Below are 21,623 nucleotides of genomic sequence, written 5' to 3' on the forward strand. Positions count from 1 at the left end.
TTTATAAAATTCTATTTCTCTCTCTATCCATCTATCGGCTGGCTTTACTGTGAGTGACAGCATTCTGCTCTTCTACTAGGAGCATATAGGTATACAAAGTAGTTTTGCTCAGTGCCAGGAACTATTGACAATGTGTGCTTTTTGAGACCCCAAAACTTTTTTGGTGTTTTTCTAATGTTTATTACAATGGTGAGGGCCTGGCAGCTCCCACAACAATAACATGTTACAAAAGCCATGTCAAAACAAGACAAGCATTGACAAAACCAAGAGACTGACAACCAATGTTGGATTGGTTGACTTTGCCAGTGCTTGTTTCTTTTCATGTTTCCCATAACCTTGCTGAAAATGATTACATTGATTTTCCATTATGAATATTTTTTAAAAATATTAGCATGCATCAGCACATTATACTAAAAGATGCTTCAAAGCAATAGTGCCTAAACTTTCACTGTAATTTGGCAATACTTTTATTTCCTACTTGCATTTCTTTTCTGAACATTTTATTTTGAAAGCAAAGAATCGTCAATCTTGTTTACAAGCTACAGCAAACATTTTCATCTAATCAGACAGCATTCTGGGAGCATTATACATAGCCTCATATTGTTAAACTTTTCAAACAAGTGTACACTTTGTTTCACTGGAACCACTGTCAGTAATGCAGTGTGACCTTTCAATGTTTATTTAGAGTGCGTACCCTAATAATAAAGGCTTTTCATTAATGAACCATAAATACAAGTTCAAACAGTATTAACATATGGAAACAAATATTACCTCAACCTCAGACAGTTCCCTTCCCAGTAAATTGGCAGCAAAAGAGTTTGTGCTGCAGGGGGTTGGGCCTAATTGTTCCAAGGACAAAATAAACATGGAAACTTTTTGTCCTTAGCCCCAAACAATATGTCCTGGGCATCGGACTATATGAATTCCACACCCCTGACCTTCCAGCACCATCATCAGAGGAGGAAGAGAGCTGCAATTTTGGCACTACAACCTGGACAGATGTCCCGCAGGAGCACAGGTTGTTTAACGATACCCAGTTGTTCTTTGGCAGCATCCCTCCATTTGTTCAAGCAAAGGCGACTGCACGTTGGCTGCCAATAACTTGCTGGGAACTCATGAATGCGATCAACTCCACTGAAGATGGCTTTAATGCAGTCAAAAAAGAGTTGCGAGCTATGAGACTAATGGTCAGGCAGCATAGGTATGTGCTGGACTTAATGACGGCCATGGAGGGGGAAGTGTATGCCAAAGATGGAACTGCCTACTGTATGTATGTCCCAGCCAACGATGCAGATAATGGACCATTAACAGAAGCCTTATAAACTCTGCATACCTTGAAGATAGTGGAAAAGGGGGGTGCCCCGATGAGGTTCTCAGGGTAGTTTACTTGGATACCATTCTGTATGTCAGGAGCTATTTAAGGCCTTGTTGCCCATACTTGTGGTAGTGCTCTTGATGTATTGTGTCTTCCAGTTAGTGAGAGAGTGCTGCAAAGGGGGTTAGCCAGAGGTTGGGAGGGATGTTAGCCACTAGATTGGTCAATAAAATGCAGGACGTTAAAGGGAACATATATACATTAATGTCTTCAAGTGAAAAGGAAGGTGGGGAAACAGTTGGAAGATCAACTAATGGGGGAATGTTATAGAGAATGTAGAAAAGAGAGAAGGCCTCCCCATGCTAATGCAAGCATCAGCAGAAAGAAATGTATAAATATACGTGGTCAAGGAAAAACACAAGCTTGAGTTTGGCTGTTTACAACGCCAGAATAGAGAGAAAGAATAGAGAGAAAGAATAGAGTGGCGGCCTGGGGGAAGCAGACACGAGTTCTAGTAGATAGAGGAATATAATTCGTAAACACAGCACATCACAGCATGCACCACAGGCACGCAGTGCACAATACGTCTCTGGGAAAATACGTAGATAAAAGTATTCACAAAGTAACAAGATAAGCAAGTGGTTAGACATTGCAGAACAGTAGAAGTATAGGGAGAAAAGCACTGATATGCTTCAAAGCACGAGACAGAGATGCCGGTGGTTTAGAATATGTGAAAATGTATCAATAATGTGCACTTTAACCACAGCTTACAGAATGTGATGCACGTTTTTGCAAAAACTATTGCTTCTTGCTGAAATTATAGGAGATAACGATATGCTTGAGCAAACACTTAATTTAATATGCTAACGAGATGAATATCACATTGTGGTTTTGAGACGATATAAGGCACCGCCTGTTATGTTGCAGTTGGAGTTCAGTTCCAGTTCCACAGAGCTGTCTGACCTCTTCTTGTGCGTGCATCTTTACTGGAGCATAACTTCTTTACCAACCTTTTCATTGGATGACTTATATCCTTTCACTGCTTATTTTCAAGGAACTACCTTTTTCCATTTCAGCAATTCACGTGAGTGTGTTTTTTCTTGCTTACCCCACATATATTGCTTCTGCCCTCAAATCCCGTTCACTCCCACCCTTTCTCTATTTCTCCCACCCCCTCTTGTCATTTGCTTCCCCTAATCCTCCCCGTCTGATTCATAATTTTTAAAACCTCCCACCAACAGAATCTTGTTGCTCTCCTGTATGACTGTACCTCTCCTACTTGTTCCCCGATGCAACCTGGATGGCATCACTAGGTAGCATTCACTTTTCATCCACCCACACGCCTGCTTTGCCATTGCTCCTCCGCTCCTCCTTAGCTAATGTCTCACCCCTCAACCCCCCACCCAGGCTAGTAGTGTTTTTTTCTAACTTTTTTTTCTCCTTTTCAGGAGGACTAACTGCAATCTGTTGCCGGTCACTCCATACTCATTTTCTATTTACTGCTTCAAGAATGGTATCTGCCATTTTGGATGACAGCTGCGTCATGACGCATATGTATTACTACACCTTGTTTGCCAATGTACAATAGCATCATCAAAAAGCACTGGTAAAGCCAATAGTAAAAAAACAAGACCTACTAGCTTTGCCAATGTTTGTTTGGTTACTGGGTATAAAACGCATCCAAATGGCTCGAAAAAACAACTTTCGGTTCAAATGAACTATTGAGTCAAATGAACTACGCCATCAGCAACAACCACCACCAACATGTGTTTCAGACGTCCCTTTGTTTTTATATCTAGAGGGACTTGGGGAAAAAGTTGGGCTTCACCAATTCAGAAATATTGTACTTCACTCCTTAATTCCCTGCATACATTCCCAACATTTTGATACAGCCATGGTTATCATACTCCTGTGTTTGCTTCTCTTAACTTTAATACTCAAAACAGAACGACTTGCTGAACGTTCTACCCATAATAATGAAGGCCACGTTGAATAAGACTAGACAAAATTCAGAAATCTGCACCTGTAGGATTGGTTACTTGTATGACTGAAGCAAATCTGTAACTCGTTCATTTCTCATTAGGTTATTTAGATAACAAGACAATATAAGCCTTTGTAATATTTTACATTAAACACAACTCAAAATAATATTTTGATTTATCAAACAATAAATAAATATTTAACAAAAAATTAAAAACACTCGCTACGTAAGATTTCAAATTGCATACCAACAACTTATATAAGCACTGATCACTTAAATATTTCTTTCTTTCCACAGAACTTAAAAATAAGGCATAGAGGGTTTCTACATTTTCAGTGATTAAAGAGCACAAATAATCAAACGCCCCATTAACTATCCAAATTCCAGCTTGCTTTAAAAAAAAAAGATTTCACATGTCTGTCCCTATCAGTTAAAGTAGCGAGACATAACAGCACTATTTTCACTAAATTACTTGGTGGTCTTCGTAGGCAGCTACCTATGGACAAAACAAAACCTTAGTTAACAGCCTCAACCTCAAGTCACCATTAAGTAACACGGTCTTCTCTCCCTGGAAATACTCTTTCTGCAGCCTTCAACACAAGTAAATGTGAATCTGTTCCTACAATAGGGCACTACCTACAAGCAGTATGTGAATACCCATGAATGCAGAAAATCTGTATTACTGAATTTAGGGATTGGGGCAGGAACATTGGGACTCCATGCAGGGGAAATGAGGATGGTTGTTACAAATGTAAGAATACCCCATAGCTTTGTGATTATGGACATACATTTTAGATTGTTTTCCAACCCCAATTACACACACAAGTGTGCTACACAAATTGCTTGAGGAAATGAGTAAGTGTGGTGGAAAACTACGCCAATTGTTTGGGAGGCATAGGGGAAGTGGAGAGGAGCACAAAAGTGAAACGTTTAATGTTCTGATGCGCCTTCCCACAATGTCAACTTCTGTGGATTGTCTGTCTGCATTTCTTCCTCCACTCTGGCAGCATGGTCGGAAAAGGACATTGATGTCCCTCTGAATGAAGCAGAGCATGAAATTAAAATCAAGGTATGGTCAGCTTCCAAGTTCGCCGGTTAAGAGTACACAACCCAAAAAGAGAGGACGCACAGTACCGCTGAACTATGCTGGTGTATAGTTAGAAATCTGAAACATCTTGATGCACGGACTCACAGACGTGACTACCACTTTGTTCAATTGAATCATGAAGATCTAAACACCAAGTCACAAGTGTCATGCCATGAAAAAATGTGACTACCATGGCTTCCAGCGTGCCTGTCATCACCAAAACGAAACTTAAACAGTCCTTCCAGCACCAAAGACAGACAGAGAACCTTATAGCTTGACAACCTGCAGAAGATGGCATTGGTATAATTCCGTTTTACAGACTTCCAAGTCTCCTGCCAAGTTAGTATAACATGGAAGCAGAGTTGCATGGAAGTTGTGTAGTGAGCGGGAACACTGGGCAACTTTGTATTAAAGAACTGAAATTGCAAGATATGAACACCTATCATATAAGGTGATTCATCTCAAGGAACAAAAACAAACCAACGTATAGTGCACGTTATGGGTCTCCAAAACAAGTGGTTCTCATGGTCATGTTCGTCAATAGTCACAAGACCAGGCAATAGAAAGCAATAATGAAACAAGTGCAAGCCAACATTAAAGTCACATCTGGACCAGAGTCAGGAAAAAGATAAGACATTGAGAGCACCCGTGTCTTATCCGAGAGCATGAAGATGTAGAAGAGATCTGGGTGCCCTACGTACAGTGCACCCTAGAGGATGAGGAATCTGCACCTAAAACATGTACGTGTGTAGGGACAAGGCAAGCAGGGTGAAGGGCACTATGGTGTGAACACCTGTCACTAAGCATCTGATGAGGAACAGCAGAGCAAGAACGATAGTAAGTTATTTGTTGAAGCAATCCCAACATGAAATATAAAAATATAAGGTGAAAGGCATGCACTGCAAAATCAAGAGCCATCTCTTTGAAATGTCGGGTACAAGTCGTGCAAAAAGCTACTGAAGCCCAATCACTCCATAGGTTCTACAATGTAAGCGGTTTGCTTGAAAGTATTTCAAGGTCCCGAAAAATATGTCACGAGTTTAACATCATCCAAACTAAAGAAGTCGCCCCTTGCCCAATGAATGACAAACAATAGGTCACAGACTACAGCACTCAATTCTTCACATGGATGGATGTATCCGACTTACATAGCTGGAACCTAGCCACGAGGCAACAAAACTCTACCCTTGATTTGCCAAAGGGTAGATGCCCAACAGATTTGTAACGCAAGAAGGGTTTCAGTAGTGTGAATAGGGATTCCATGTTAGTATCTACCCTGGTTCTGAGGAACGTATGCGACCCTAACAGGAGACCTTGCTTAGACCAAAGGATATGAATCCCAAAGTTTGTATGAACAGTGCAAGTGTCAAAAGAATAATGCTTGAATATATTCACAGAGGATCAAAGCAAAGGGAAAGGAATAGGGTGGGCCTGAGGTGTGTAAAGGCGTCAATGACACACATTCGTTTTCAACTTGCACCCGTTGATGATCAGCACTCGGACAACCCAAGAGGCCTGGTTCGGGCTCCATAAAATCAAATAAATGGTACATTTAGTAAAGCTCAAAAAGTGTTCATACTTTCGCTATAATTGCTCTCCCCTACACAAACTGTAAAAATGCTGCACTTTGGTTGAATACATCTGGTCGAACGAGTTTAAATGCAGATAACAGGAATGAATAGGAATGAAAGAAAGCACTGCTGTCATGTCTCTTAACCCAGCGTCCTGGCAGCAGTGTGCAGTAGCGCTCATATGGACAGATGCAGTGTGTGGCAAGAGTGCAGTGGGCCATAATGCAAGCAAGGCCATAGACCCCAGTCCCTTGTCTTGCTTCTAAAAAACAGCCAATGATGGGGTGCAGACAGTCTGTCCCACCTCTGGGTTCTGGTACCACTACACCTGCTGCACTACTGACAGCTACGCTCCTGGACAGACTGTCATATTATGTTCACTGCCTCAGTGCAACTTAAAATCATGGAAAATTATTAAATTAGTGCATTTACTGGAGACAGCAGGATTTATTCTTAACTAGGGGACAAGCTCTCTTGTGTGTCTTTTTAAAGTGCGGGGTCATTATATAGTCTCTGGCTGTTGTAATCAAGTTTGCTTTGCTGCACAGGTTGGGGGCGAAATGAGGCCTGGACAAACACTTTAGTACCGAATCACATTTCACACACTGAAAGCAAGTATGGAATCCTGTTGGATGGCAAGCAGGCATGAGTGGAGGAATTGGGCTTATTTTGTAATTAAGCTAAAATGCCCACAACTCTTCAAATCTATTCGGACACGTTTATGTGGTATTTTGTATTAATTTTAAGATGTTGTTGAAACTGGTGCAGATTTTTTTTATAGTTTATAAAATAAGTAAACTTGGGAGAGGGTTTGAATAAAATAGTTGTTTGTTTTATTTTTGTAATGAATGTAACGTCTGTATTGCCATTCTCCAAGAACAGATTACAGCAAAAGATTACAGTTAATGGATGCACCATCAGCCCATAGGTACCCACAAAATAGACTATAGCTACAAGTATTTGTAATCCCTTATCCCCACTCGAGGATCTATCTCATACAGATCAGCTTGGGTTGATACCCAAAGCCAGTAACCTAATGACAGAATGTGAAAAGGCATAACAAAATTATAAATTCAGCTCGCGGCCAAACAGGGCATTTATCCCATTGGGCATTTCCTAAGGGGCTGGAGCTGTTGTTGGTCAGTTTTTGAAGCAAAGTTTCTTTGCTGTAACTTTCTGCAGGTCCATGAGATCAATTGTAATAGAGCAGAACGAGTGAGAGACTGTTGGCGTTTGAGGGGGCAGCTACAGAATGACATCACAACATATAAAAAATACCAGGGCAAACCAAACCAAATGTGTTCAACATATACACTTACTGTAGCAAGCAACGTTGCCTCCAGAGACAATACTATATAAAGTCATAGCAGAGCTGTTATGTTCGACCAGTAGCAACATCAAGGGAGGGAGTCATCTTATGTGTCATAAGAAATGTTAATAAAAACTATAGTGTCAAACAATTGTCTCAGATAATGTTTACCAAAGGAACGTTTAAGAATATTCTTGCTGAAGGTTACTGGGAGTTAAGGACTGGGTGAGAATTACAGTTTTTTTTAACTCAGCTGAAGGATCCTTCAAACATAAAGCATCATTGTCAGCCTCCTGTAGTTATACACTTTCAAAAGTTATAATCCTGGCACGTTATTAGCTTGCTTACCTCTACCATGTTGAGAATGCAAGGAGCAGACATATCTGGTGAAGAAAGTGTTCTACATTCCATTGCACCTCTCCAATACGTTTCAGTAGTTGCATTCCATATTTACATCTATTGATTACTTTAGCAAATGGTTGACGTCTGCAATGGGTCTAAAGCGGCCATATGGCGTCTGAAAAGAACTCCAGGAAGGATATCTCTATAAACTGCTATTGGACAATGGCTGCCTGTTTTCCTGCCAAGCAACTACAGCAGCTCTTACATAAGAGAGAAACTGAGTACCTCCACTCTTCAGTCAAACAGCTTAAAACCTGCAATGTTGAATGTTTTAACAGAGCATGAAAAGGAAAAGCATTTATGCTGGAAGAAGGTGATCAATGGATTTCTACCTGCAATGTAAACCTCATGTGACAACCAAATGCACACCTTCCACCAAATCCACAGCATTGTTTTAAGGATACAGCTTGACATTCCTACCAAGTCCAAAGCCACTTAAGCACAAGAAAAAGTTAACACAAAGGACTACAGGTAACTGGCAATGTGTTAAAGTTCCGCAAACTCAAGCAGATCACCGGAATTGTTCAAAAACTAGACTTCTCCAGTAAAAGATTTACAAAATATTCAGTGAAAACTGTAGGACAAATTCCCCACTGGGTTTACATCAAGTGAAGGGAAAATATGAATTACTTTTCAATTATCAACAGCAGGGGTGGCAGAAATTAGAAACTGGGGATGAATAAAGTATAAAAAGAAAATGCACAGTCCTAAAACTTAACCGAGCTGAACATGGAACTAGCAGGGACCGATGCTTTCGTGTCTTGTCTTATGAGGGATGGCAATATTCAGGATAATGGCAAATAAATGCCATCAAAATGTGCTAGCAACTTTAGGTAATTATGTCTTCTGCGCTAACGGGCATTGCAATCATTTTGGAAAATGGTAAAGTACAAAATCAAGATGGCTGTTTCCATGTCCTTGAAATAGGGGCAATGCTTTTAATTTTAGCTACAAAATTTATGCTTGCACCACTCTCGAGACTCCAAGCTTGAATATATCCCGAATATATAAGATTAACCTTGTGTTCCAAGAAAACTTTCCGATTACAGAAATGACTGAAAGAGTGTACCATGAAATAATCATGTATGACACAAACAGAAATGGAGAGAAGTCGAAACAAGATTAGTAAAGAACTGGAGAAGAATATTTTATTTATTGAGGTAGGCCTTTTGGTGAGTCACGAGGTACTTTTCAAACTTAGATTCATTAAAACACATGTATGTGCATTGCCAGGCATTTTGCTATATGATTTGGTGTCAGGATTGCAGTATGTCAACTATAGCCCGCATCCGCCTCTAACTGTTCCCATGTTATGGACTTTCTGTTAGGCCGGATTCTGTCACAGACTGCTAAAACCGCATGTAACATACTAAAATTATGTTTGCTGCAAGGACATCTGGCATCACAGAATAGCAGCCCACCGAATTTCTCCTAGCTTCAATAAGGATAAGGACACTAAAATCTTCCATCACTGTCTTGATGATCAGCTGACACTGACGTAAAGCATTGCACTCTTGCTTTAACACCCTTTGCAGTTGAATGGGCCCACAAGTGTACCTACCCATACAGATGTCATGCATAGACAACTCACCGTCGAGCCCATTAGCCTCTAAAAAGGGGGGAATAGGATTACTGCGAAGAGAAAAAGTACAAAAAAAAGTATTTTGTGTGTTAAACGGTAACACACATTCTACTATGTTAGTCAGTACATAAATGTTTGACACACAGTTAGTTAATCATAATGAGAATAACTCTTTCCGGGTGCTCTTAAACTATATTGTCTCTTGGCACTAATAACGGGTCGGACAGCCCACCTGTCCAGAGTAATGATACCCAAAGCGCGGAGTCCACTTTGCATAATGCATGCGGATGTTAGCATTTGATTGCAAGGATACCGGGAACGTTTAAGATATTGGACGGTAAAGGGGTTCCACATAAACATCTTTCCTAAAATGAAGAACCTCGTATAAAAAAATCAACCTGCTGCATCACATTGGATAATTAATTTACTTCAATCACGACAGCGAGTCAAAGTACAAAGTTTTTGGCGCTCGAAGCAGCTTTAAAATGACGACTGTCTGCACTGCACTGGGTGAAATACTAGAAAAATAGAAAACATACGAAGATCGGGCCACATATGTTCAATGACAACCATAGCTCAGACCCATCATTTTGAAAGCCCGTATTTCAGCTTTCAACATTGTAAACATGCGCCCTGGATACAAAGACTGCTACAATCTTAGTTTCCCAACGTTTGCTTTCTAAAAATGTGCTTCTAACTAAATGTGGAAGTGCACCGCTATTTATCGCCCCCTTCCTCCTCCGCCTCCACGCACCCACTCATAACCGAGGCATCATATTGTTCTTTTTTCTTCAAATTGCCTTCCCATTACTTGAGAATGGTTTGGAAACTCTGGTTTGTATTCTTGCGCAGATTAGTTTTTAAGAGCAGACTTTCTCCGTTGAAATGAAGCCACATGTTCAAAATGCTGTTTTATTTGGCGCCGTTTTCCCGATTCATCATTTTCATTTCCCCCCAAACCAGTTTAATGATCCCAAGATGGCCATGAGAAGTCTGGAATGTGAACTCACCGTACTCTGGCGGCTCCCTGGACTCCGAGGCGCGGTGGCTGGGTGCGCGTCGATCCCACCCACTGAGAGGGTTCAGGAAGTTGCTATCTTCGGTGGTGCCGTCATACTTGTAGTCCTGGTCTGCACTACTCAAGCGAGTGAGAGTAGACGACCTCTGCCACCAGTCCCTCCAGTCGGGTGATGGGAACGGCCAGCTGGGTCTCTGAAGATCCTTCTCTGGTTCACTGTCATGGCTGTCGACAACTTCAATGGTAACCTGAGGAATGCAAAGCGCGCAGGGTGGTGAGCAGTGCAAAAAAAGGCCTACACGTCTCCGCACACGCGTCTGCAGGCCCTACAACAGCCTGAAACCCACAGTCTATTAAACTGGATCTCTCCGAGAACTAATCCTGGATGCTTCTGGGAGATCTAGAGAAATGCTAGGCAGTGTTTGGAAATCTTTTGCACTAGAAAAGCAAAAACCCTCGAAAATGTTAAACGCAGGAATGAACACAACTCGAAAATACTCTCATCCATTAGCATTATGTAGGACTATGATTTTCAGAATGCCAAAACAATAATCACAAGTGCTTGCAGGGTAGAATAAGGTGTATGTGGGTAGTTAAGACACCTCGAGTTTTGTGGTCCCATTACTAATCATCCAATGAAGAGACACAAAAAAGGGACAAGTGCGTTAAGTAACACATTCAATGACAATAGTGATTGGAAGTGAATAAGGAGAGGTTTGAACAGTAGGAGGTCGTCGGTTAAGTACAGGAAGCAAGTTAATGTATTTCTTCACTTGACAAGTCAAATTAAATAGGGGTGTGTGTATGTGTGAAGATACAACGAAGGGAGCTAAGAGATAGGAAAGAGGTGGTTAACTATTCCTTACCTGTCACTGCTGCCCAGTGACCATCAACCAACAGTGTAAGAAAATGGCACTAGACCAAAGGCCTACTTGGCATGGATTTTTCTTTGAGTAAATTCGTTTTACTTTTGTCTTAGATATGAATTATACCAGAATAACCATGTGAGACTTACAAGGCATTTTCTTGGAGAAGTCATGTTACTCTCCAAGCGTAAGCCCAACTTACTCATGAAGTTATAGGAGTCATACATTCTTACTCATGATAAAAATATTTGCGAGTCATAAAACATTTCCTTGTTTAAGTATGCATAATTAATCAAACACAACTACTCTTTGAAAATCAGGTCCAAAATGTGAGTTTTTTTATTTGAAAAGGCTAAAAAAAACGGCGATTTGTTTAACGATTCCTAGAAACACACCATATCATGTAATATATTATTTAGAGATACCTGACCATCCAGCAAGCAATATCATGTCCTGATGATCTACTGCATGTTAACATCACTTCATACAGAACATGTTTTGTCTATATTCTGGCCTCTTTGTGTAGCGGATTGTAAAACATTATAGTCCAACAGGATATTTCGTATTTCTCGGGTTCCTAACGTCCAAAGGACATGTGTTATACAGGGTTGCTGAAACTTCTTAGAAATAAATGCAGTGAAACCTCTCTCTAGGGGAAATGCTTTACCACGTAACTTGTCTTCCTGCTTTCGTGTTTATCCCTTCCTTGTAGGATGAATGCTTTACTTTTGTCCTTCCACTGTTCCCGTTTCAGGCACCTCTTTCTTCTTTTTGTTTAAGCACTCCATAAGAGTGTGCGATTTCCAGCTGCCTCTTTAGGATGCAGTAAAACTATTTTACTATAATGGTGAGTCAAATACGTGAGCATGAGCGTGTACCACTATTTTCCACTGTTCTGTGCCCGTAGTTGGTCACTTCACTGCATTGTTCTGCACTAAGCCTGCATCACATTAACTAAATTCATTAGTACATGATTGACAACATCAGTCAATTGTTTTTCATTACAGACCTACAGCTCACAAGACTGAGGCAACCTCCCGTCATCTTTCAAATATACCTTGTTGCATATGGCCCTTTTTGCAGGGTTATCCCCAAACATTTTGCCTCTGTGCTGCATTTAGCTTTTGCTGGTTCTAGGACTCTGGGCACTTTTCCACTGCTGACCAGTGCTAAAGTGCAAGTGCTTTCCTGAGTAAATTGTATTGGTGAATGGTTTATCAGTGATTGGCATATTTGATTTACTAGAAAGTTCCTAGTAAAGTGAACTAGGTGTGCCCAGGGCCTGTGAATCAAATGCTACTAGTAGGCCTGCAGCAGTGATTGTGCCACCCATATGAATAGCCCTGTAAAAAAAAAGTTTCAGATCTGCCACTGCAGTGTCTGTGTGGGCAGTTTTAAGCTGCCATTTCGACCTCGCAAGATCACCCACTTGCCAGATCCAAACCTTCCCTTTTACTACATGTAAGTCACCTCTAAGGTAGGCCCACGGCAGGCCCACGGACAGGGTCCAGTGTATTTAAAAGGTAGGACATGCACTGGTGTGTTTTACATGTCCTGATAGTGGAATACTGCTAAATTAGTTTTTCACTATCACAAGGCCTATTTGTTCCATAGGTTAACATGGGGATTGCCTTGAAATATCTTTTGCGTGTAATTTCCCATTGGGAGCAGATAGAGATGTGGAGTTTGGGGTATTGGAACTCACAATTTAAAAATATGTGTTTTGGTGAAGTTGGTTTTTAAATTGTAAGTTTGAAAATGCCACTTTTAGAAAGTGGGCTTTTTCTTGCTTAACCATTTTGTGCCTCTGCCTCGCTGTGGAATACACGCCTGGGTCAGGATGACAGTTGGGCTGTTTGTGAATTCACTCTAGACAGTCACACAAATGGAGCTGAGGTGTGCTCTGCATATCCTGATGGGTCTTCATAGGCTAGAGTGGTGGGAGGAGCTGACACCTGCTGACACCTGCACCTGAATAGGGCTGTGCCTGACCTTACACAAAGCAGTCTCCAACCCCCTGGAGGCATGATCTTGTGCACTACAAAGACTTTCCTTTAAAGTTTACCTACTTCAAAGGCAGAACTGGGTATAAGCACTGTACCTCTGACCCCACAAAGTTAGAATCCTTCTGGACTGAGGACATTCTGCCAGGAAGACTGCCACTCTGCCTTTTGCTTTGCTGTGCTGTGCTGGCCTGCTGCTTCTGTCCTGGGAGTGAAAGGACTGCGCTTTTCTTTCTACATCCTGCTTCCAAAGGTTCTCCAAGGGCTTGGACTGAGCATGTCTCCTTTTAAGAAGTCTCTGGGACATCAAAGACTTAATCTGCCAGCAACTGGGTTCTCTGGCTGAGAGTCCCGACTTGCCAAGTGGTGCCAAATCCAGTTCCTGGGCCCTTGGGAGTGACTTCTGGTGCAACCAAAAAGAAATCAAGTACATCGACTCCAGAGCAACTTCGGAACCGGTGCAGCTGTCCACCTACGTGCTGCTGCCTGCACTGGAGCTGTGGTCCTCACAAAGTGCAATGACCGTGACCTGCAAAGCAGGCCTGACGCCGCCGTAGTGCCTCCGAAGTCCGGCCACAGCATGAGACCTGAGTGCTGTGTCACTGACGCCCATGAAACCTGACTCTGCTGCAGCACCAGTGGCCCCATGGTGTCATTGTGAAACCGGGAAGTCAACACCTTGCGTCTTGACCTGCTGTATTCATCAACCCAGCAGGATGGTAAGCAACCACCACTGACGCCCCATCACCTCCCCCCGCAACCGTAAGGAACTGATGCCTCACCTCCCCCACCTAGCAGTAAGGAACTGACGCCTCATCTCCCTGGAAGCAGTCAAGAACCGACGCCGCACCAGCTCCAGCGACGTCTCAATTCCCCAACTCCATGCAACATCTTTGTTTCCTCGTTTTCTAAAGGTACTGTACCTCGGGTCTGTGCAACTCTATGACCATCCCGCACTCCCTCATGTGTGGTGTCAGACTGTTGGGAACGACTCCGCCAAAACGTCGTGATAGCCTCAGTTGGAGCTACTGTATTTCTAAGCGCTTTACAGAGATTTAACCTTTAAAAATTTGAACATTTGCCTGTGTATGTTGGATTTTTGTAGTTTTGGTCTTGTTTTATTCAGAAAAATATTGGCTGTTTTTCTAAACAGGTGTGGAGTGCTTTTGTGGTGCTTTCACTGTGTTACTCTGCATGTGTACAAATACTTTACACATTGACTCTGAGATAAGCCAGACTGCCCGTGTCAAGCTACCAAGGGGTGAGCAGGGGTTATCTTAGCTGCATGACTCCCTTACCCTGACTAGAGTGAGGGTCCCAACTTGGACAGGGTGCAAACCATCCCCAACTAGAGACCCCATTTCTAACATACCTGATGCGGGTATTATATATCTTCAGTCCTGATAAAGGCCACAGACACCTCCTCAGAGTGTTGTTTAGGCGGAAACATGTTGACCTCCAGTTGTGGGTAGATTTATCCCCCACTTCACGTTAATACACCACTGGGAGATGTAATCAGATCTCTCTACTCCACCTCATAGATAGTTTTAACTCTCATACATTATTCCCCCTCTGCATATTCCCCGCACACCAGAACAGACCGGATGGGTGGCATAGCAAAGCATCTATAATTTATGCCCCCATAGGCTACCCAATACATGGATAGGTAGTGGCTTGAACCTCACTCCATTGGATAGGTGCCAGGACGGGCCCAATGATGAATCATGCCACCTACTGGGTGGGTGAGGGCTTTTGTCCTTAAACAAGGAAGGCATTCTTAGTACAAGCTACACTTCCTTGCTGTGTGTCAGGACCAACACATTGTAGCAGACAGTTATTTGTGGTAATTTGTTCAATAAAATACTGCTCTTCATTCTACATTTTAGTTTTTGCACAACAAATCACATGAACACATTCTACATAATACAACTTTAGCAATCACCTTTCAATGAAAACAGCAAAATTTATGAAAAAATGCCATGTAATATAAACAAAACACACAACACCTGTATTATGGTCCTAAGTTGCTATCTTGGGTTTCTAGTGACATTTACAAACCTCTCTGCATTCTGCCTCATAATTTATTGCATCTCCAGAACATCTTAATGGCAATATTAGAAGACCATGCTACACAGCTCCTTGTTACGTATTGTTTCTATATATGCATAGACGTTACTGCCTCACTTTTACTGCATACTACAGAGGCAACTACCTATTACAATTTAAAAAAAGGTACCACACAGAAAAGGAAACCTCAACAATACATTTTACTGAAGAATTAGAGGAGTATGCAAGAGAAATACAGCTAAGCTGTTTGCCTTGGACACTCTTGCTATCCTAGGGTGGACAACAGTTGGTTATGAATGCTGACGGCAACTACAAAGTTATGGGACGTTTTCTCCTAGACATCATACTGTTAACACAGGCCAGTGGTGCATAGGGTATGTATGTTGGGAGTTGAGGGTCCAGGCATAACACTAAATCCCAACAATATTATCTACCATCCTCAGCTGCCTCCCTCACGAGCCCTCCCCTCTCCCTCAAACCTAAAGCTATACCTGGATTTCTGCCACACTTCTTCATTATGTCCATGAGGATCCTACTCCTACTCCTCTAAACAATAAATAACAATAAATAAAATAAAATAAAAAATTAACATTACTTCCTTCCCGGGCTTCCTGATAATAATGTCCCCGCCACAAAAAATACCTGTGTCCTGCCTCCCTGAGCTCCTTCTTCATCTCAACTCTCAAACTTTGAAAAGCACTTGATCTACAGGTGTCCCAGGCACATATCCCTGAGTTTACTCTCTCATGTTGCTGCTCTCTACACGGACACCAGGAGAGAGCAAGGAATGCCCAACACGTGAGGCACCTGCTGTGTCTGCAGTAGAAGCTTATACTAACACAGCAGCTGCTGAACACAACCACCACATCACTGGCCCTTCATCCCAAGAAACATGCAGAGGCAAAAGAGAAGGGGAGAGGGGAAAGAGGCACTTTTTCCTCTGCCATTTAGTTAATACAATCAATCTAACCACTTAGGGAGCCTTTTGGGCCTCGCAAGTACTATGCAAATACCCAGAGAACCCAAGCCCAGAGAAACCGAGGAAAAAAGGATATAATGGCAGCTTCAGCTGTGAACTCATCTTTTAATCAGGAGGCAGTATTTGAGAGTCATCATGATGAGTTTGCATAAAGAGGATACGTTTATGCGGGGCTGTTTTTGAGTGTTATCTATGAGATTCAGTGGTCAGCTGGCTTTATCAGCCAAGCACCCTAAACTGCAGTTGTGAACGTGTGAGATGGGTGGTGTACACAGATTTACACCCTACACTGCTAACATGTTGAGGTCTGGAAAAGTCAGAGGATATCTATACTTCCTGAAGTTAGATCTTGTTCTTCTAGTCCACCATGTTAGTGTGTTTAGTAATGAGGGGGCGAGCAAGGAATACAGGTAGGACCAGTACTATCATATGTTGCTCAGATGGTTCTGGGTAAAGCCCATGGTGACGTGTTGAGCCCCAACCAGTAACTGTTCTACATTACACATTGCTTGATGTATGACTCAAGCAAAGTTAGGTGACTAACCCTTTCTTTGTTTTATCACATCTTCTTAATTACAAATGAGACATGAAAGCATTTATGTAGTTGGTTTTGTTCCATTGCATGCCCTATAGAAAAAAAGCAGAGTAAATTGGGACATATGGAAATGTGCATTACAAGCCTTATAGTAACAGTGAAATGTATACCAAACTTCATAAAATGTCTACGCACATATTAAAAAAGGTATAACCGAATAAGCAGCCCAAACGCACACAGAAAAACAATCTACAGCAAATCAGTTAAACAGGTCCAGAGAATAAAACTGGCCTTCACATCATAATTCACAGACCTTTACAACAAACTGGTACTCCAAGAAGCATACTGTAGCCAAACTTGCCAGTGATTGGCATTTGTTAGCCCCTCTGTGCTCCCTGTAGACTTACTTCCTAACCCCCGACTTCCAGGGATTCGGCTTTCTTAAAAGTGTCTCACTGTATGAAGGGTCTTGTTAGACAAGCTTAAATTCCTATTCACAGCTTAGGGACTTGGCACTGATCACGCTCGGTAAGCATGTGTTGTGCAGATGTGTCTGGCTCGTGCATGGATCAGACTCACAACATCTGCTAGAAACAATTACCTTGAAATGCAGTGTTCGCCAAGTGCCTATACCCCCCTCTCTGCAGAGGCGTAAATGACGTAGATACTGAAGCACTGCATGGGAAGCGCTTTTACATACCGGGTTTAGTTCATGAAAGTCAGTAGACAAAAATGCCAGCGAAGATAAGAGGAATTCAGACACCCTTTGACCTCTGATGATATCATTGAGTTTGTAACCCTGTCAGCTCCTCTTGCCCCTATAACGGCCTCCTATTTGCCACTGAAGGTGAAGAGGGCAAACCACAAAAAGTGAACTAGGGTCCTGGAGCCCTCAATCCTTTGTTTCTTCCTCTGTCTCGAAGACCCTCTTGACAAGTGTAGAGGCGGCAGTGCCAGGGGTGCCACGGGTACCAAAACGACAAACTAGGGGTGGCAGTAGCTATCCCTAGCAACCCCTAGTTAACATCCACACTTTTGTTTCAAACTGATCTGTATGACTTGTAACACACATAATTCACAACAAGGCAAAGTAGAAAATGCAGGGCAATACTTCTCGTTACCTAAGGAAAGATGTTTCCCATGGGCAACTGGACTGACTCTCGCGAATCACTCATCTTGGCCCATGTTTGCATCTTATATTTCTAGACAGTCGCATTCTGGATGTTGTAGTATCGTTTTGGTTCCACTGAACTAATTAGACTAATACACTTAAAGTCAATGCTTTGATGGGAAAAAAGGTCAGGACTGCAGACAGCGTCTTTAAAGACCGAGTACTGTGGATTGCATAACGAGAATGTAAAACTGCTCAGACTTGATCAATAGCATTAAACAAAAAAATGTCTGGATAAAGACAAATAAAATTAGTCCAATCATGTCAATGCATCCACACCTCCAGTTTAACATTTTATTTGACAGCTACTAAAATGATCTAAGTTAATGTGGGATCTTTTGTGAACATAAACCACTGCACGCCAGACACCTGCAGGCAAGTCTTCTTCCAAAGCGCAGTGTTGGCAAAGCTACTGGATGTCTTCTCAGATCACACCACAAGCATCTGCCTAACAAAAACTGGACTTGTAAATGTGCTTCAGCAGCTGTGGCATTCAGGATTTCCACATTTTTGGTTATGAGCAGAGAGGACAATGTGTGGACAAATGGTGCAAATTAAAATTAAGTCTACAGAGGAGCAAGGACTGCTCCGTGGCCAGGTCCTGTGCCCAACCTACCACAGATATTCAACCCCTGCGTGATGCCTTTTGCTGTGCAGAGGTGGGGCACCCATTGTGGTTGGCCAAACGATGCTGCCCACAGCCTTTGGCCATATTCAGGGGGGCTGGGCAAAGGGCCTTGTTGCCGATGCCCAAAGGTTGGCCTACAGGGTCTGGGCTTTGGTCAGGCCTCTCTTTTTAAATGTTTTTCACATTCGCAAATCCTAAATAGGATTCATGAATAATCAATACAATTTGTGAATATGGTGCAGCCTTTATGCCCTGAAGCTTGCATGAGGATCGAGAGTCAGATTTCTCACTCACAAGTCTCTGACACCTAAGATAGCGATCTGGGATCATAGTCCAGAGATAGAAACTGGGGTCCCAAACTGCCATTTTAGGTGTCGGGGATTTGTGAGTCAGAAATAAGTCTTTCGCATCTTAAAACTATTTTTACCATTTAAAAAAAATATTTAACCTAAAGAGGGTCTTTGAGCAACCCAGTCTGTGGCTTGGGAGTCAGGCTGTGCCTACCTTTGCTCCTTATAGGCCCTTTTTTGCAGGATACAAGGATTGTGCCCCTAATCCTATAAGGGCAGCAGCAAGGGACTATTTGCTACCAGGGCAGCCAATCAGAACTCTTGGATCTACAGTATCAACTCTGGTTCAGTGGATATGAAAGGGACAAGAGACGAAAAAGCTCTCTCATCCAAACCAGATATTTATTTAAATTCCCAAATCACAAATTAGTATTTTGTTCTAAATGCCAGAGGTATACAAATGTGTTAACCCATTAAATCCCACACTGACACCTCTATAAATGCTTATAGCACAAAAATAATTGTTAGAAATGGGGGTCTCTAGTTGGCAGTGGTTTGCACTGTGTCCAAGTAGGGACCCTCACTCTAGTCAGGGCAAGTGAGCCACACTGCTAAGATAACCCCTGCTCACCCTCTTGGTAGCTTTGGCATGAGCAGTCAGGCTTATCTCAGAGGCAATGTGTAAAGTATTTGTACACACAAACACACACAGTAACACTGTGAAGACACTACAAAAGGACCCCACATTAGTTTAGAAAAATAGCCAATATTTATTTAAATTAAACAAGACCAAAACAACAAAAATCCAACATACAGAAGTAAGGATATCACTTTTTAAAAGTGGAAATGAATCTTAAGCCATAGGAATCAATGATTTTATCTTTTTAGGACAATGTAATTGGGATGCATCAAAAACAAAGATGATGCTGGCCGCAGGGGAGGTGAGGTGCCAAAAAGCAAGCGATGAGTCTGTTGCATGCTGTGCAGCGGCGGTGATGCATTCATTCTTTCCTCGCAGAAAAGGTTAAGCGTCAGTTCCTTACTGGCAGGAGAGATGATGTGTCAATTCTTTCCTCACATGAAAGGCGATGCGTTGATTTCCCGACACACAGCCATGGTTCCCTACTGGAGTGCTGGGTCAATGAAAAATGTACGCCTTAGGGACAATGCATGGAAAATCCAGACGCGCTACATTGATGGAGCCGTGGTGAAACAGGCGGTGCATTGATTCAGCAGCCGTGAGATAACTGCTGCGCCAATTCTCCAGCTGTGGGAGAGGTGCTACGTTAATGTTTCTGCCGTGCTGAGTCGGTGCGTGGATTTTCTCCTTCAGGTCACCAGGTTACACTTCCAAGGGCCCAAGGACTAGAGTTGTCACCAGTTGGCAAGTCAGGACTCTCAGCAGAAGAGCCCAGACACTGGTAGATGAAGTCTTTGATGTCCCTGATACTTCTTAACAGGAGGCAAGCTCAGATCAAGCCCTTGGAGAACCTTGGAAAGCAGGATGTGGAAAGCAAAATCCAGTCCTTTCATTCCAAAGACAGAAGCAATAAGCAGCAGGCCAGCACAACAAAGCAAAAGGCAGAGTGGCAAGCAGCAGGCCAGTACAACAAATCAAAAGGCAGAGTGGCAGTCCCTCCTACGGCATCTAGCTCTTCTTCCTGGCAGAATGTCCTCAGTCCAGAAGTGTTTTAACTCTGTGGAGTCAGAGGCCCAGTACTTATACCCATTTCTGTCTTTAAAGCAGACAAACTTCAAAGAAAAGTATTTGTAGTGCACAAGACCCTGCCTTGGCCCCAGACACTCTAGGGGGTCGGAGACTGCTTTGTGTAAGGACAGGCACGGCCCTATTCAAGTGCAAATGTCATCTCCTCCCATCACTCTAGCTCAGGAAGGCCCATCAGGATATGCAGGGCACACCTTGGCTCCCTTTGTGTGACTGTCTAGAGTGAATTGACAAACAGCCCAACTGTCAATCTGACCCAGAGATGTAATCAGCAGCCAGGCAGAGGCACAGAATGGTTAAGCAAGAAAATGCCAACTTTCTAAAAGTAGCATTTTCAAACTAACAATCTAAAAACCAACATTACCAAAAGATGTATTTTTAAATTGTGAGTTTACTCCATATCTCTATCTGCTCCCAATGGGACATTACACTTAAAAGATATCTTAAGGCCATTCCCATGTTATTGTATAGGAGAGATAGGCCTTGCAATAGTGAAAAACAAATTTGGCAGTATTTTACTATCAGGACATATCAATAGACTGCACCCTGCCCATGGGGTTGTCTTGAGCCTGCCTTAGGGGTGACTTAAAATATGTAGAAAAAGGGAAGGCTTGGGCCTGGCAAGTGGCTACACTTGCCAGGTAGAACTGGCAGTAAAGAACTGCACACACAGGCAATGCAGTGGCGGGTCTGAGACATTTTAACAGGGCTACTCATGTGGGTGGCACATTCAGTGCTGCAGGCCCACCAGTAGCATTTGATTTACAGGCCCTGGGCACACAAAGTGAACTTTACTAGGGACTTACTAGAAAATGAAATGTGGCAATCTTGGAGAAACCAATCACCAATACAATTTAGACAGAGAGTACTTGCACTTTAGCACTGGTCAGCAGTGGTAAAGTTTCCAGAGTCCTAAAGCCAACAAAACAGGTCAGAAAAGATAGGAGGAAGAGGGCAAAACATTTGGGGATGACCCTGCAAAAAGGGCCAGGTCTAACAAACACTCAAATAAAGCTAAAACAGGGGTGACTGGCCCGGTTCCTAGAGGTCCTCGCAACAATGCCTGCCCAGCTTAAACGTGATATCATGGACC

General features: G+C 42.5%; 1 protein-coding gene across 1 annotated transcript in view; it reads right to left on the bottom strand.

Moving 5' to 3' along the window:
* Nucleotides 1-21,623, bottom strand: part of ISM1 (isthmin 1) — a 159,044-nt gene that overhangs the window by 27,948 nt on the left and 109,473 nt on the right. The window contains exon 3 of the mRNA XM_069234109.1: nucleotides 10,258-10,513. Coding sequence (XP_069090210.1) covers nucleotides 10,258-10,513 — 256 coding nt within the window. The remainder of the gene's footprint in view (nucleotides 1-10,257; nucleotides 10,514-21,623) is intronic.

Source organism: Pleurodeles waltl, chromosome 5 (assembly GCF_031143425.1).
Source record: "Pleurodeles waltl isolate 20211129_DDA chromosome 5, aPleWal1.hap1.20221129, whole genome shotgun sequence".
Taxonomy (NCBI): Eukaryota; Metazoa; Chordata; class Amphibia; order Caudata; family Salamandridae; genus Pleurodeles; species Pleurodeles waltl.